This window comes from Electrophorus electricus, chromosome 17, assembly GCF_013358815.1.
Source record: "Electrophorus electricus isolate fEleEle1 chromosome 17, fEleEle1.pri, whole genome shotgun sequence".
NCBI classification, from domain to species: Eukaryota; Metazoa; Chordata; class Actinopteri; order Gymnotiformes; family Gymnotidae; genus Electrophorus; species Electrophorus electricus.
The window spans coordinates 15,217,543-15,235,944 of record NC_049551.1 but is presented as its reverse complement, the minus strand read 5'-3'; the positions used below and the strand labels follow the sequence as shown (position 1 = coordinate 15,235,944).

At 49.2% G+C, this 18,402-nt stretch overlaps 1 protein-coding gene across 7 annotated transcripts in view; it reads right to left on the bottom strand.

Annotated features, from left to right (window-relative positions):
* Nucleotides 1–7,236: 7,236 nt before the first annotated feature.
* The window catches only part of myo18aa (myosin XVIIIAa), a 63,714-nt gene continuing 52,548 nt past the window's right edge, over nt 7,237–18,402 (bottom strand). For 5 of the 7 annotated variants that reach the window (XM_035535610.1, XM_035535611.1, XM_035535612.1 and 2 more), the window contains 9 exons: nt 16,979–17,095; nt 16,702–16,785; nt 15,816–15,953; nt 15,540–15,725; nt 15,185–15,324; nt 14,398–14,442; nt 10,354–10,476; nt 8,242–9,726; nt 7,237–7,323 (listed from right to left, as the gene is read on the bottom strand). In XM_035535610.1, coding sequence (XP_035391503.1) covers nt 8,259–9,726; nt 10,354–10,476; nt 14,398–14,442; nt 15,185–15,324; nt 15,540–15,725; nt 15,816–15,953; nt 16,702–16,785; nt 16,979–17,095 — 2,301 coding nt within the window. In that variant the 3' untranslated portion in view covers nt 7,237–7,323; nt 8,242–8,258. The remainder of the gene's footprint in view (nt 7,324–8,241; nt 9,727–10,353; nt 10,477–14,397; nt 14,443–15,184; nt 15,325–15,539; nt 15,726–15,815; nt 15,954–16,701; nt 16,786–16,978; nt 17,096–18,402) is intronic. The other 2 variants (XM_035535613.1, XM_035535616.1) reach the window with 1 other exon arrangement.

Below are 18,402 nucleotides of genomic sequence, written 5' to 3'. Positions count from 1 at the left end.
TTAAAATAGGAAAGCGGCGGAAAACAAACGCAATCCATCAGCACCTCGGGGTAGAACTCGCGAAACACGGCGGAGCCTTCACAGAAAATGGGGAACAATAACAGCCCCGAGTAAAAGACAGCGAAGAGAGATTGAAAATAACGATAATAATAATAAACACAGCCCCGTCTCGCCGAGAAAAAAAAAACCTACAGCCTTTCTAATCAAATCCTCACCTTCCAAAGCAGGTTAGAGGAGGAGTGGACGGGGAAAGGGACCTGCACCGCAATAGAAGCTTGCTAAATCCGACTGCCCTACTGACACCGTGCAGGTGGAGAAGATTAATGCGTGTTAATGGAAGGAGAAGGCATCATCCACTTCGCGCCCCCCGTGCTGGCATGGCCGAGCCCCATCCTGCCGGTCCCGCGTCGAGTACGCGCCCGGGTTCGAAAGGAGAAGACGAATGGGCAGTTTTAGTACTGTCAGAGGAACTGGGCCACTCCTTTGCTCCTGTGGGCTGCACTGGGACCAGTAATCATGACCTGCAGTCATCCCATACACGGGGGTGTTGGGGGGGTTGGGTCTGACAGAGTCTCCCTGGTGACTACTTTTGAGGAAACCCTGATGTCCTGCACTGTACTGTGCACAGTAGCAGAACTGTCCTTAATGCCAAAATGGTGTTTAGCATAATGCAAATTAGATTATGCTAATGAGGCCCAAAAGCATTCACGTAAACATTCTGGATAATCTCGACAGGCCTCTTTCACGCGATAGTTAACAGCACTGCCATTATCAATTTCTTCGTGCCAGATAAGTGGGATGGAGTGTATCATCAGAGCCATCAAGTTGCTAAACCAATCACAGTAACCCCAATGTCCTCATGTCACACACCAGCCACAGCATCATCTAAGAACATCGCCATGGGAACTGGAATGAGGGAGCGTCTTCAGCGTAACGTTACTGACATCCAGCCTGGACCGAACTGTCCTTTACCCTTAAGAATGGTCGACGGGCTGTTTGTGTTCATGGCCCATGCATCCAGTAAGTGCATCCTGTCCCCGCACCGGAGCACACGACCAGATCCTCGTCTGCCTCCCTAAAGCGCACCTCAGAATGCCTGCCATCTGTTCTCTGACTGTCTAATGCATTTAGTAATTAAACGAGGAATTTGCACTGTTGATCAGGTCTTAAGGGCCAAGCCGTGCTCCTCTGATCATCCGCAGTACTGGGGGGCCGTTGCCACTTACGGGATGCTGCGTGGTTGTGGAAGAAACACAGGTGCAGTGCGGAGACCCTTTTTTTTCCTCTTATATTAAAGCGGAAAGCCATTTAAGGATGCGGCGCAGGACGGGGCCGCGAGGATGGATGCTCCTCCGGGGGCTGGACTGCAGTCGTTGCGGGGACAGCGAGGAAGAGACAAGCCCTCCTCTTGCAGGTGTCTCCGCCTGCCCTCGGAGAGCGATAGAGAGCCGCTGCCCCCGAGATAGCTCGGTCCCCTCGGGCAGCTGCTGACACAAAACGTACACCCAGGGGGAAGGGGGCCGCCTCACTCCACGGGAACGGCCTATCACGCAGGGTCACGCTGTTCTGCTCAAGAGACAGCTCCAGCCGTTCAACGGGACGACATCACGTGGTTATTTTTTTAATTCTGTATGCAACTGGTTCATCTTGCATTGAGCTGATAGGGGTGTGTTTTCTTTTGTTGCTCGGACCATCATTGCGCTCTTGGTGCACAGGAACAGCAGCGCCTGTAGCAACTTCAGTATTTAAAGCAGTAAGATTTTATTTTTAATCCCTCATTTTGAGCTTCAGCCATGGATTCTGGTTTGGCCCAGTTACTGAATTCCACAGTGATCCCAGAGTCTTTATCTGACCACTCACCTTTCACAATAGAGCACTCTCAGATCCAGCCTCCGTGCATTCCATCGCAGACAGCAGAGTAACATCTCCAGCAGGTGTGTGCTGGCACACAGACCTGGTTTCTCAAAGCCCAGAGGCACCGAGTTCTTCTTCTCTGCCTCACCTCCGTTTCTCTCCACCCACCTACTGTCTGTGACAATGTGGCACATTCCAGAGATGCACTGCAGTATTTAATGTGCTCTGTAAAATAACCCGATAGTTCCCAACGCCAAATACCATGAATGTTTACAGAACCCCACTGCTCTACCAAGGCTGGAACAGCTGGTAACGTAGCCCAGTAATATTCCTCCCGGACGTGTGTAACCTTCGGATATTATTGCTGAAAAAACATACAGCTCTGAAATCGCTCCAGCCACACGCACGTGACCCCGTATTGTGGCCCTCCCCATGGCTGGCCTAATGTGCTTACTACACACTGCAGAGCAACTCGCTCAGAACACAAGCAGGCTGTTAAAAAGCCATCAGCAGTTACTTGCCTCTGCTCTGTGTCTCCGGTGCGCGCCGTACCTGTTCGCCACAAGTGCTTAATCACTTATCAGGCAGAGCATAACGACAGACATTGACCACGGCTCATCACGCCATCCCTCGTAGGGGAATTACACGGGGAGAATATCAGTGGGATATTTATTAAGGGGCTGGTAAGTGAATTTGTATTGACAAAGGCAGACAATGGCTGCATTAAAAACCCATTAGATACGCAGGGTAAAGTCCATCCTTAAAATGGAGAGGCAAGTCTGGAGAGGAGGTGGAGTGTGTGTGTGTGTGTGTGTGTGTGTGGTAGGGGGGCAGGTAATTAGCTCTGGGGAACAGAGTTCTTTCTAGGAGATAAGCGGACTGACAGGTATTATATTAGAGGAGTCTGAAAAAAGTTGATGGCGACGTTGGGAATTTATATTGCACAAGAGCAGACGCAATTCAACATCCATCGGGGCAGAATTGCATAGGAGAAAATAACGCCTTAAGCAGGGTTTAGTTTATCAATTCATGCCTTGGGCTGAGTCGTGCTACCTCGGCCAGCAGGTGAAACCAGAACTGCTCTTAACCGAACGCCGGCCATATCCTCCACAATTTGCATGCGACAATGCACAAAGGATATAGATTTTGGCATAATTCCATAAAAAAACTCTGCTTGATTATCCTTAAAGATATAATACACATAGATACTGTCAGTAACAGCCAGCGTTGAGCCGGGTTGCATGAAATTCACGTCAACCCGCCCCAGTGTGGAAGGACAGGATGTACCGCCCCCTGCTGGAGGGGCACAGAGCCTGGCACCTGGCTGAACATTTCATCTGCCCGTCAGCCGAATCCAAATGACCAACGTGTACCACACATCTGCAGGAAACTCTGAAATGAGTTTTCAGTTAGGAAAGTTAGTCAGAAACCCTCAAGCAACGGTCCCTGTGGCCTTTGATTCTCCTTCTCTTATACACGTACAAAACACATTGGATTGTGACTTATAAGCGGCCCATTCGCGGTCTTTTTTTTTGTCTTGCATCCCAAACATCACGCATTTCCCTTTGCACGTGTTTCCGAAGCCCCTTCCAGTATCGCACTGCACTCATTAGGATGGAGATAATATGTGCAAACACAGCGTCTCTCGCTCGCTCTGCATTGCAAATGAGCGCCTCTACCTCACCTGCGCCCTGGGGCGGGGGGGGGGGGTCTCTCAGCACCTCCCATCACAGAATGGTGACAGACAGGCAGCTGCATTCCTCTACCCAGAGGGGGTGGAAGTTTGCAGGGGGGAGGCTCTCATCCTTTAGACCAAGGACTAGTTTCAGACAGCAGTGCAGCATGCCATACATTTACACGTGTCCTCCAAAGCCCCGCGCTGCCCCGCCCATGCAGTTATATGAACTGCAAAATCGAACAAGTAAATATCTGAAGAATAGTGACTCAGGTAAAGCCGAGGTGAAAGGGCTAGTAGACATCCGGCACGCCCGCTCCCGTCCCAGCTGGCTGTAAAAACATCGTTACGGCTCACATGATAAACATGGCAGAGGCTTCAAACATGATAAACATAGTCTGATGGCTGGAGACAGACTGCTGGATGGACATTTACATTTACGGCATTTCGCAGACGCTCTTATCCAGAGCGACTTACAAAAGTGCTTTGCCATTTACTCATAGAATATATCCAAGTACAGTACAGTAGGTTATAATTAAACATACCAATGAACTAGAATACTGTAGAATACAGGGATGAATGCTGATACCTAGATACCTACAATAAATACTAAATTAGTCAGTCAATAAGGGAGCAGGGTCAGTTGTCCTTTAAATATTCTGCAACTAGATGGGTCTTCAGTCTGCGTTTGAAGACTGCAAGGGACTCTGCTGTCCGGACAGCAAGTGGGAGTTCCACCATCTTGGAGCCAGGACAGAAAATAGTCTCCATGCTTGTCATCCATTAGACCTGAAGCATGGTATTTCAAGCCGAGCCGTACTTGAGGTTCGAAGTATTCGAGGTACAGATCATGGTTTGACAATTGGACCAGTAAACACCTTTATTAACCATGCACAAATATTGTTTTAACAATTTGAAATATAAACTAAGGCAACACCATTATCATCTTTTTTAGAATCAAATTCCTAACTTGGTGAATCCATTTAACTGAACAAACAATAAAATGTTTTATTCAGTGTTTGAACCAAAATTCACTCCCCACCAGAGCAGCGGGCTTCACTAGGTTGGTGGCGTTATGCATAATGCACTGCGTTCTATGATCGCATTTGAGTCATATACCTACAATTACATAAATGGAAAATGTAATCACACCTTTGTATGTTTCAGGATTTATCCAGGTTACAAGTACAAGTATTTTCTTTGAATCATTACATTTCAAACAGTTGAGCTATTTTCTATGATACGCGCCATCTCCCTAGACCTTGCATTTAAAAAAAAGAGGTACTATCTTTTCTTTTCTCCATGTCGATCGTAATTGTCACGCTGGCGTCTCGGAACAGAATCCGGCTTTGACCTGAGTGCATTGTAGCAGTGTCATGTTTCAAGTGCCATCTTAATCATATACTTGAATGATAAGTGGTATATTAGCAACACAGCTTGCCTTTATTGCCAACTCATTTTATACCCCTGAACACAAAACCACAGCCTCAGAAAATGCAGAAAAAAAGGGTTTTCTACTCCAATGCAGTGAGGGAAAAAGAAGTTAGTGATTTAATCAATTCAGTTGAGCCAAACGACGAGAAAACAGAGGAGAAGCAAACGATCACCATTATTTATTTACAATCAAACTAATGCAAAGATCATTCCTAAATATGTTTTCATCATCAAAGATGCATCATAAATATATAGCCTTTTGCTTTTTCTGCATAAGCCACTATAGTAGCACACGTAAAGTGTCATTTTACATATTGTCATGATAAAATGTCTTATTTGCTGCATAGTAAGATGTGGGGAAGAGTATTAGGGGAGACAGAGATGATGATGATGTCATCCGTTTTCCAGTAACCCCATTACATTCATGTCCCCTTCACACAAGCAAGCACCAGGATAGTACACACACACACACACACACACACACACTCTCACACCCACCCACACACCCACCCACACACCCACACCCACACCCACACCCCCACACCCACACCCCCACACCCACACCCCCACACACCCACACCCACAACTTTCCTACAGCAGTCTGTAATCAATATGCTGCATTTTGGCAGATTTCCGACATTATAAGTCTTTACTGCCACCAGCTACAGGGCATCAGGATTAAGTAACGTAGATTAACAGCAAAAACGTAGATTAATCCAACCTGAAAATATACTTTGAGAAATCGTTGAGGATTTCACATTCCAAGCACTGTACTGCTAGATGTGATGCGCGTGGTGCAGACATTACAGAGTCACACACACTTAACAGCCATTACTTGGGATATAGTCTTCAGAAAGAACAAAGGCATTAGGACACACACACACACACACACACACACACACACACACACATAAAAAAAGCCAAGGTATATACTAATGTCATCTATAATCCCTTGGGGAGGGATTAACTGTAATTAACATTAATCTGACCATATGGGAGGATAAGAAACAGTTGAAGATCCTGCATTACGACCTCTGAAGTCAGTGGCAAAGACGACACACATGGTGAACCTGGAAGCGTAGAGACCGACCTCCCTGCAGCCTGCACACATCAGCGCACACCACCAGCTGGCTGAGCACGATCCCGTACAAAACACAAGCATCCCTCAAGACTGAAAAAAATAGGCTTCTTTGCATTACAGTAATAATATGGAGCATCGCCTTTCTCCCATGGAGACCGAGGTAGGGGAGTATTTCCTATAGAGAGTACTGTCAGGTGTTGGGAAAGGGTTCCTAAGTATTGTGACAGAGACAGTGGGGAGAGAGGGAGAGAGAGAGAGAGAGAGAGAGAGAGAGAGAGAGAGAGAGAGAGGGAGGGAGAGAGAGAGAGAGAGAGATGAGGGAGTTAGGAGAGAGATGGATTTAAAGAGAGAGGAAGGGGGTAGTAGAGAGTCAGAGAGAGCAGAAAAGAGATCAAGAAAGAGAGAAAAGAGAGAGAGAGAGAGAGAGAGAGAGAGAGAGAGGAGTCCGTACCACAGCAGTTAGTGCCTTGCCTACTGCGAGCCAGTAATATCAATATCAGTAATATCAAAAGTGCTCCCCTAAGCCTGTGACCTGCTCTCAAACCAGAACCAAGCAGCATGCAACACTCTACTGAAATCGAAGAACTGCCTGCTAAAAGAAGAAGAAGAAGAAGAAGAAGAAGAAGAAGAAGAAGAAGAAGAAGAAGAAGAAGAAGAAGAATTATAGGGGGGCACAATCAAGATGCCCCCCCCCCCGTGCCTTAATATGTCTGCCTGAGGTTATCGTAGCTAACTGAGCAGCCTGAGAGAGGATGATGGGTAATGGATCAGCATGCGTCAGGAAGATGAACGAGATTTCAACACCAGTGGTGATGAACTATTGGTTTCATTACTGAGCAGTTGAAGGACGAACTGTGATCACAGTTCATGGTTGAAAAGAGGACACTTAAGAGACAATGGATTCCCTTTATTTGGCCTTCTGGAAACCGCTGTCTTTAGGTCACCTATAGGCCTTGTGATCATCACTTTAAAGTTCTATCATCAAATAACAGAAATCGACTACACTACTGTTCGGGTTTGTGCGACGGCGGCGTGACCGGCCGCCCAGAGAGGTCTCGCGCAGAGCTGCCGAGATGAGCAACGTCGGTGCGGGCGTGCGGAGGAGGACGCCCCGTTCCTGCGCACGCCTGCACGTGAGCTACGAGCAGATGTCCGGCTCTACGCCGTGGTCTCAGAGAGTCTTGCTTCGCCGCCACCCTCGGCAGAAAGGGGGAGCCGTGACTGCCGGGGATCTTTGCCCTCCGTATCCTGCTCTTCCTCGGCGCGGCTCAGGCGACCGCTGTGGAGAGAGAGAGAGAGAGAGAGAGAGAGAGAGAGAGAGAGAGAGAGAGAGAGAGAGGGAGGAAACAGAGTAGGGACACTTTTAACAAAGACTTGCTGCAACAGAAAAGCTGGAGGGTGACCTTGTCACCCTGGGTTAGTTTAACACACCCCTACAGTTTTGCCCCGCCCCAGGAAAGAGCCAGCGCTGAATTTTATGCTGCAATGCACCACACCAGAATAACGACGCCAGTCATCAGGCCTCATTGTCGTTATTCATTCGCTGCCCCTGATCGCGTAAAACGGCATCTCATCCGATCCGGACGTGCACGTTTCGACGCCGCCAGCTTTGAAATCTGCGTGCAATCGAAGTGGGTGAAAATGTGTGAGACGTTCAGAAAGGAGCGGAAAAACCAAGGAAAACAAAGCAAGGACTGTACGCTGTGGAGGTCTTGCTAAATTAACTTCTCCAGAGCTAGTGTTGCTTCGCAGCTGCCGAGTCATTCGTCATGTGGCCCTTTCGGTGCGAATCAGTAGGAAAGTCCACGGGCGCAGGGCTCCCTGGGTCGCCGCTCTAAACAAACCTCTTTGTGGGGAAGAAGCAGATGATTGGATGATAACCCTAATCTTCTAGGGGGAACAAAAACAACCTATGAGGCAATACAGGCTCTTCTGTACCACGGAAGCAAAAAAAAAAACAAAACAACAAGGTCTTTCGTTTTGATCTCTTGCCTCGAGTTAAAATTGTGTTAGGAGTTTGTGTAGGGCTCAGCGAGAGTGCAGGGTGGCTCGCCGAACAGAGAGCAGCCGCAGGAACTCTACGTGCATGCAGAGTTATTGTTAGTCATTATGCCAGCACGAAACCTCTCCTACGGTCCATCGACAGGCGCCTACATTGTTAGTAAAACTACAACACCATGCCGCTCTCTAAGGTCACCTGCTGCTGCTGTTTTTTTAATCATCGTCAGGCCTGTAGAGATACTTCATCACCAGGCTATCCATTTTCTTCTTCTTCTTCGCTTCTTTCTTGCTAGCAGGTCTTTCGGGACTATCCAGTCCCCTCTCCTCATCCGATGCCTTCTTGCACGGACCCTTCTTGATACTGCTGGAACTCCTATAGGAGACGGTGGATCCGGAGCTGGAGGACGAGTCGGAGGATTCCGATGATTCCAACTCTGACGATTCCGATTCGCTCTCCTTCTTCCTGCCCTTCCGGGACCCCTTCTTGCCTTTCCTCTTGGAGCTCTTCCCGCGCTTCTCCGACGAGGAGCTTCCTGACGACGAGCTCTCGGACTCGGAGTCCTGGATCTTCTTCTTGTTCTTCTTCTTCTTCTTGCCCTTGCGGCTGCTCGTACTGCGTGAGCTGTAGCTGCTGCCAGAGCGCGCCCGGTCCAGCGCCGAGCCAGACGCCGAGGTCCGCAGCCCGGACGCGCTTCGGCCCGGGACGTCATCGTCGCCGTCGCTCTTTGTGAAGCGTCCGGCCTTCCTGTCGTCCTCTCTGCCTGCCGGACCTCTCTGCTCATCATCACCGTCCGAGTCCTCGAGACTGCGGCGCTGGAACTTGACGGGCTTGAAGCTGAGGACTTCGTTGATGGCTTTCTCCAGCTCGGGGTCCAGGTAGTTACGGTGGCTAACTGGTTTGACGTCTGCGGCACTGCCGTCCTCGGAGGTCCGGGCCCGGCCCGGCGCGGAGAGACCGTGGCTCAGGGAGTCGGGGCTGCATACCGACACGCCCCCCTCGCTGAAGGCCATGCTTCTGCTTCTGCTGTCTTCGTCGTCGTCGTCGTCATCGTCCACGCCGAACTCGCTCAGACGGCTGCTGCGCGCCAGCGAGGTGCGGGAGGCCAGGCTAGCGCTGCCAGGGCTCCGCCCCCCCGAGCGTCGGCTCGTGCCGGGGCTTCCCGACATCCCGTAGTCGCTGCGCCCGTCTTCTGCCCACGAGGTGCTGCGCCTCAGGCTGTAGCCGCCGAGGGTGGACACGTCATCGTCTTCCCGATCCAGGCCGCGGCGTACAGATGTGCGGCTGGGTGCCGCCAGCAACGCCCCTGACTCCTTGTCAGACTCTGGGCTGCCCTTGGTCCAGCGACGCTCCAGGCCTCTCCTGGCCCTGCTGGTGGCTTCCGAGTACGCCTGGGAGATGACGGAGCATCGGTCTTCCAGGTCATCCGCAGCCTTGCTCTTGGACTTACGGAGCACGGAGCGATCCGGCACGTCTGGCTGCTCCTTCAGGGTGCTGAAGAGGGAGCTCTCATCTCCCGTGCCCCCAATGGAGTCCTTCAGGTTGGAACGCTTCCTGTAGCTAAGTGAGCTCATCACGGACACGGGCCTACCCTGCTGGGCGTTCCCGTTCCACCCTTCCTTACCTTCTTTCCCTCCTGTTACGTCCTTGACGTCGGCGTTGGCTGCATTAGGGTATTTGAGGCTTTTAGGAGGAAGCAGAAACACACAGGCACGTGACGCAGAAGGAGAAGAAAACACAGAAAACAACATGACAGTGATTCAGAAGAGAATGGGTGCAATATACAGATATGTGAGTACATAACAAAAGCATGAATAGAAGGAAAAATATATATTAAGACAGCGCGAAATGAAAGGATCTTTTGTTATGAATCTCAGACATAACATTATTGAGAGGAATAAAAGCACACCAAGAAACAAAAGTACATTTTCAAGGAACATTTTGAATGTCACGAGAAACGACTCTGAAAATAGCAGCATGGATCAGACGCTTTAAGCAGCCTGTTTACAGGAAAATGTGCTTGCGAGGGTGCCTGATACGGCCCCGCCCCGCCCCGCCGGGCTGCTGGATGCCTGGGTAAAGCCCATCAGAAGCAGGCTCCCGTTACAGAATGTCATTAGGTTGGCAATAATCGTGTGAAATGGCCTCAGCAGCACCTCACACAGCTGCAGGTAGCCCGGGGAGAAGTCCTCTCCTCGGTCCCGCCTACGGAGCCGACTCACGGAGCAGGAGATAAGGAACCCTGCTCTATCATTTCAAGCCTGGGGGAGCAGGCGCTCTAATAACCAGCTAGAGGTACTTCAGACTGACCTGAGGGTCTTCGAGCTGCCCTCGTCCAACAGGGTCTTGCTAGAGCCTTTATTTTTTGAGAGCCACGACTTCACTCCGTCCACGCGGTCCTCCACCTCAGAGTCCACATCTGAGTCGTCACCGCTGCACAAGAGAGAAAGATTTGGCCGCCGTAGCCACACCAGGTCCACGTTACATAGTGACCCCAAAGCCAAACGACAAACACGTGAGGGGGATTCTTTCCAAACGGACAAACAGGAGTGCGAATGGTTTTTAACGTGCGTTAGTGTGTCAGTAGCAGACCTGAGATCAAATTTGCCCAAAGGTTCTCGCTCATCCTCGGCGGAAATGGGAGACACTGATCGACAGATCAACTGATAATTAAAAATGTAGGAAAAATCTGTAAGTGAAATATAGAGGAAAGACTGCTAAAGTTTCTTATCGAGCACGCCTCTTCACGGCGGGAGAACGCGAGGAGATGACAAAGTCAGAGTCTGATTTTAACCACGCTAAGAGCCGACCACGTTAGGTCAGCCACGTAATTGAAAACATTTGCATAATTGAGTCCACTCATAACTGTGATGCATGGAGTGAGAGGAAGTCGTGTTGCTCGGAGGTCCACATAGCGCAGCTCTTTAAAATAGCTAACACAGCCCGCAGATAATGGAGCTTTCCATAAATATAAAATGTACCTCCTTTCTCCTCTTAAGTGTATAATAAGTTGGGACTGGAGCTGTCAAGTGAAACGAATGTAGCCTCAGAACAGAATGCAAATCGCAAGGGACAATTAGGTGCTGTGGCTTCCCAGGCCATGTTAAGGGTGTGAAGTTACAGAGGCTCCATTAAAGCCAAGATAGATAGATAGATAGATAGATGATAGATGATAGATAGATAGATAGATAGATAGATAGATAGATAGATAGATAGATAGATAGATAGATAGATAGATAGATAGATAGATAGATAGATAGATAGAGCGCAAGACTTACAGACAGCAAGAGAGAGAGGGAGAGAGAGAGAGGGAGTCAGACAGACAGACAGGAAGAGAGAGAGAGAGAGACAGACAGCAAGAGAGAGACTAAGACAGACAGAGAGAGAGAGACAGACAGACAGAGAGAGAGACAGACAGATGGGGATAGAGGGAGAGTAAAACATTGAAAGCCTTTACACTCCTTTGTGAAGATCATATGTGCCTTCGACGTACTGATGTATTTTCCAGCCTTTAGGTTGTAAGAAGAAAACACGAGAGGTTCAGCACGTTCTCAGTCTTGTGTTCTTTTTATAATGGCTGTGCATTGCTCATCCCTGCCTAGTCAGTAATGACATACTGCACGATCTCGCTCTCAGTTGGCGTCTGTAGTGACTTTGCTGGTGTCATAAGTCCACCGATGGCACCGCAACGTCAGCCTGAACTGTGTCGGCAGCTTGGCTTTGACACCATCATTTATCAATAATGCCCGTTGGCCGCTGGCTTGCTATTGGTCTTCTGACATCCAAATCCAGCACTTTGAAGGTAGCGCAAGCACAGAGGGTCTACACTCTCAAGTATTACGCGTAACAGTTTTTCCATCTCGTGATTGCAGCAACTGTACATTGAATTACGTGCACGACATTCTTAACGCCAATTTGCAAACAAATTCAAGAAGGCTATAGGGAAGACTTGGAGCGTGCTTCGTTTTTCTGCTTGTGGATATTTCTCAGCTATTGGAGGTGTGCTCCTAATGCACAGCACTCACGGCAACAAAAGAATATTTTATGACGGCTATAAATGGCTGTGGCATAAACAGGCAATTAACAAGGCTAAGTTCTAGTCTGCCTTGTTTGCTACAACCTTGCTTCTAGATGTGTGCTCATGGATACAACAGTCCCTGGATTTTTGCTTGGCATTAGCAGTCTGTAACATTCCTCACTGTGAGAGCCTGAAATGCCTCTATATGCACATGTGAAACTCGGGTGAATTTGGAATCTCTCTCAATAGAGCAGAATAAAAATATTTGGAAGAAAGTTCTTCACTGGCCGGGACCCACCCCGTCCCCTGAGAAGGCACCCGCTTAGTAAGGAACAGAAATATAGCTGTCCCATTTCCCCCGATGCAATCCCCTACCCTGCCATTTCAATTAGCACAATATGTCTATAGCTAGCAGGTTCTGTTACATATGAGGAAAAATAGCTCTCTCAGGATGAGGGTGCTACATTGTTTCACTTGGTGTCATCGTGATCTTTCTGTTGCCCAAAGAAGGATCGGACACCAGGTCATGGCCCAGTATGCACTCTGACCCCTTCCTCAGGCCAAAGGGGGGAAAAAAATCCAATTTCTAGGGGTGATGCCGACTCCTTCGTGCATGTCTGCCTAGCTCCTAGCGTGGCTACAGTGCACTCTCACCAGGGGAAACGCTCATATTCTCTTTCACAACTTTTCAAGGCTTTATTTTCCTTGGCTTCAAAGCGTTGTCTGGGATTTTGACAAACGGGAAGAACTGCATGCCAAATAACTGCCTGCTGGTGAGGTTGCTTCTCTGCAGACGCTTCCTTCCAATTCCATGCTGTCTGATCACGAAGGGCACTGTTTACTCAGTGACACCAGGACAAAGGCTCGGGGACTCTCGCTGGGTCATTTAAATAAATCACATATAACGAATGTATGTGTGGATGCATTCGATCTGTATACATGAGCCAAACATGCAACCCCCTTCCATATGGCGCACGCATACACGCTCATGCACACGCACGTGCACATGCTCACACACGCGTGCGCACCCACAAAGTGAGTATAGTTGGGCAACAGTCGGACAGGGGTGCTACGTAACGGAATTGTTTGCACTTTTATGTCACACCCAATTTGCCTCTGACGTCTTAAACAACGTGCTTGGAGCTCCTCCCCTCCCAAGCAAAGAATACACATGGCGACTTTCCATCTCAACATTAATCAGTTGTGACAACACAGTCCCATTGGTTGCATATCTCTGTTCCACCCAATTAGATTTATCATTAAGGTTCTGGTAGGTCCCCCCCCCCCCCCCCCCCCCATCAGTTTTATCGTTCAGTCATTCACACCCAGACGCCTTCTCTGTATTACACTCGCACTGCACAACATTAATCAAATCACGTGGCTGAAACATGCATTACTGGCACATAATGGCATTTCTAGTTAACGCGTGAAAATAAATGGCTTGCAGCAGAAAGACACTACCCCCGACGTATCCTGGCCATCCGTCCCCTGGAGGAATCAATTCTCCAAGGCTCGCCAGTCGGCATCTCAACCGGTGCTGACGGCGTTTACGACGAACCACATTCCCAAAGCGGGCCCGTCCCCCGACCGGCGCGTCTACAACAACTGAAGGGGGTGATTTGTCTGAGATTCGATCGCCCCGCTATTGCTGGGGAGGGCGCCGGGGATAAAGAAGCACACGGACCGTGCGCACGTGAATCGAAATCGCCCCACTGAAACCAAAGACACCCAGGAGTTCTCCGCGTCTCCGTAGGTCTGACGCTGACAGAGGCTGAACCTGCCAGCCGCAACCGCTGGCCCTCCGTCACAACGATCCCATTGTTATTTTTAGACAATGCACTGGCGGTTAAGAGAGACGATGGTTCTAAGGATTGTTAAAGGCAGTGATGTGTGTGTCTGCTGATTGGTCGATTTGGGGCAGATGTTTCGAGGTGTCAGTTTCATGCGTGTGAGATAAGTAGATGAGACACACTGGACGGTGCTGTTAAAAATACACAAACACATACACACACACACACACACACACACACACACACACACACAAACTGATCAGCAGGATGCAGCCAGAAAGGGATGCTGTATTAGGGACATTATATTTTCAGACAGATCCATTATTTTCATCTTCTCACATGCATATTTTTAATCGCGTGCCATAGATTATGTTCTGTCCCGCCGCCATGCTGATCAGTACTGTTTGTGTGAACATTCACAACTCACAGCATCATTAGTTCCACGGTACAGTATAATACGCCACCACTCTCTGCCATGTGTGCGGAATGAAGACCAAGCGTTCAACAAACAACACGGCGGAAAGAATAAGTGTGCAGGGTCCTCACGTTTTGCTCTTCCGTTTCTGGTACTTTGTCACCATGTCTTGTAAACTGTCACACACACGCACAGACAAATGCGCGTGCGCACAAACACACGCACACACATACATGGACGGACAGAACAAAAGAGAGAAAAGGACATGAGTGAAGTGTGTGTGTGTGTGTGTGTGTGTGTGTGTATTTCTTTGTACAGCGTCACTCCCTGACATTCTATTTGCCCGGGGAAGAAAACTGAAGGGGAGTTATCAGCCATCACTCTCCACCTTGTGTACTTTTTAGACACAGAGAGGCAGTGCACTCTCCCCTAGCTCAGAAAAAGTGGGACACTAAATAAGAGGTATACAAAACAACAAGGAAAAACAAGAAGAAGGGAAAAAAAACAGAAAAAAAAAAACAAAAAACACAGGTGCAAGAAGCAGCTCCAGGGACACCAATAAACAGGGTCGCATCACAGACAAGAGGAGGGAACACAGAGCTCAGTGAAAGAGCGAGAGGAAAGCATGAGAACAGCGCTGAGCGCGTGAAGAACACGGCTAGAGAGTATGGCTCGAGAACGCGGCTCAAGCCCATGGACTCTAGCAAGGCTCTGGGATCTTAAACACATGCTGTCTGCCTCCTGCACAAACACACAATTAGACGTGCAATAAAGTCTTCAGTACCCAGTATTCAATACACGAGCTTCCAAATTGTATCTAGACGTTTTGGTGCCCTGTAGGTGTTTTCATTGTTCCTTTTGGGAACCGGGAGCAACGTGAGATGGAGCTGAGCCGTACCCTCGGCCAGAAGGACGCACCTATTGATGAGGTCATCGTTATCGTCGCTTTCCATCTCATCCTCGATGGCCGCCTGCAGGTCCCCGATCCTCTTGAAAGCCAGCTTGAGATCCGCCTGCAGACTCTGGTTGGCAGCCTCCAGACTTTCTATGTCCATTTCCTGAAGGAACAGGAAGTGTTTTTATTCCCTATCCCATATAGGGGTCAGCTAAACAATCTCCATATGGAAGGAAGGGCCCAGCACACATATACCGACCTACTGAGACATACAGAGAAATACTGAGACATACTGGCAGATATTGAGCATTTACTGGTCAGTTATTCCCAGTTCCTCTTAGCCGGATGCGTCCGGACCCTTCTCCTGTTCCTGCTCACCAGTTCGTGCTTCTTGCGGCTGGCCTCAGTCTCCTTCTTGGCCAGCTCACTCATCTCCTCCTTGATGTCGCGGATCTGCCGCTGCATGCGTTTGTTCTGCTCCTTCTCTCGGTTCTCACCGGAGATCCGCTGATCTTTCTCCTCGGTCATCTTCTCCAGGTTCTCCTTCAGCCGTGCCACCAGGGTCTGCGGGGGGGGGTGTGAGAGATGATGAAATGACCTGGGTCCTCCCCTCCCTCACCTCCAGGCGTTTGACCTGCTCCTCCCCTCCTTCACCTCCAGGCGTTTGACTTGGGTCCTTTCATACTCCAGCTTGGACTCCAGCTCGCGGATCTTGGCCTCCTGCTGGCTGACCAGGGACTTCTCCACCATGGATTGTTCCTGGAACTCCAGCTGGCTCTGTAGAGACTGGAGCTAGAAGAAACATCACACTCCTCAGCTCGAGAGGCACCAGACACACACCTCCATCCGCCCCTCCATGCTCTGGACCTCGGGCCTGCTTAATTTAACATGCCGTAAACCTGTGACCTCTTTATCAGAAGAAAAGATTCTTTTATGCAGTTCAGTATTCCAAACACCCGCGTAATTTTTGAGGATTATTACAACCTATATTAGGACTCCATTATGCCCTAAGATTCAGCAGCCAGCACTGAGAAATTTATTCAAAGCCACTCTTGTTCTTCACCCAAGCAACGTGAATGGATTTTTCCAAAGAGTTACTTTTAGATAAACAAACCATCATCTTTAGCACTACTTCATAAGCAAAGAGCACGGAGTTGCCTAGACTCTGCCATTTGGAAATTCAAATCAAAGATCATTCTCAATGACCAAAAAGGGTAGGAACCAAGCAACAATAAATTGACCTTAGAGTTTGCTTCATATATCTACTCAAGCTTTTTTCTGTATGTATACTGAAACTCCCCCATAGAACTATTACAATATGAAGGCTACTGCTTATCCAATGCATGTTCATTCTAATAATTGTTTTAAGGCAGGATTTGGGGCTCCCAGTTTGGTGTTGGTATACAAAGTGAACCCTGCTCTTCCTGAGAGCAGATCTGAGTTCGTTAGGGCTATCTCAGGGATGACCCATCCTTCACTGGAGTGCTGAACACAGACTGGACTGCGGCCCTGGACCAGACTAGGGGCCGGCTGGGCGTACCTTGTCTTGAAGTTCCTGCTTCTCCTTGGTGGCCTCTTCCAACTGAGCTTGGAGGTCGCTAATCTGGGCCAGGTCCCTAGTAGACTGAAATCAAATACACAGCCAGACACGCATACACTATTACATCGTCTGTCAAAGGGTTCCCCGTAGATCTGTGATGTGGTGACATTGGAGACAGTGGAGACATGAGGTTCAGAAAGGGAGGAGCGGGGAGGAGAGGGGAGGAGAGAGGAGGAAAGGAGAGGAGGAGAAGAGCGGGGAGGAGGAGAGGGCCGACCTGAGCCACGGCTGCCTTGTGCTTCTTCATCAGCTCATTCACGTCCTCCTGGTCCTCCTCCAGGCGGGACTGCAGGTCGTTCTTCTCCCTCTGCAGGCGGCTCAGCTGCTCCTCCAGCTGCGGGACAGACACAGAAGGAAGGTGAGCCCCCCGCACCTCCGCCTGCTCTCCGTAACGCCCCGCCTCGCCTCCACAAGCGGAGTCACATCTCCAGGCGTGGACGTGTACATCCATCTCTGCTTCGCTTCAAGTCCCGCACAGCATGTGACGAGGCAGGACTCTCAGGAGGGTCCTCAGTCAACCAGAGCCCCAAAGACAGGGAGACACACACACACACACACACACACAACAAAAAGCGACCTTCAAATTAAATAGACCTTCCCGAAAGACCAGAAAGAAGGAACCATAATTAAACACACTAATTAGCAGCTCCTAGCAGCACGGCACAACCTCCCACAGGACCACAACTGTCATTTAAGTGCCATTATTACTTTTAATAAACAGGCCCTCTTGCAGAGACACCACAGGCAAATTAATAAAGAAAGAAACCAAACTGACATGCATGCATTAATAATGAACACATCATAACGGATAAAAGCCCAGTACAGGCCAGTACGTTTCTTTAAGAAGGCTGACAAATTTTAAACTAAGGACAGGACGTCTGCTTTCTGCCAGCCCCTGTGCTCTCGCAGGCTAAGAGATTTACAGCAAGCTGTATTGTGTGCTGTACCTTTAAAAGTTGAGAGGATTTAAACACCACGAGAAAGACATTCGGTGAGCGCCAGCGCTGTTTTAATGGCCGTGTTTCTGCTATTTCGTAGTAAGAAACAGAGCAGGTCTGAACACAGTAATTATACGGAGTAATTACATGTTGTTGGCCGAGGCAGAGACAAGGAGATTAGACGCTCCGGTCAGGCCCCTGTCCATACCAACCGCACACGATAACACACAATAATGCACAATCACCCTTTTGCACAAGCTTATCGGTGCAACGGCACCGCCAGACAGTCGCCCACCTGCACGCGTCCCCGTGAACAAAGGCCAACCCCAACAGTGGCTGCACAGCATTCTGGGCGGCCAAAAAAAGGCCCAGCTCACAGCGCTCAATTAACGCAACACATCTGAAACAATCAAACTGAGTGCAAGGGTTTGGCTGCCTGGAGCAACGCGCCCCGAACTAAATGTCCTTCAGCTTAAGGATTCAGACCGACTGGTGCGCTGTGTTTTTCAGGGTCAGCTGACGTGTGGGGAAGTTGAATGAACACTCTGTCAATAGTCGTCGCTCGGGGTGGCTAACAAACTCCCCCTGGCCCTCGGAAAACACAACAAGTCAAATCAATTTGGGAGACATCCGTGCTTTCCTAATAGAAAAGAATTCCAAATGCAGACCTTGGCCGCAGTCCCCTGGGTCAATGCTGCACAAT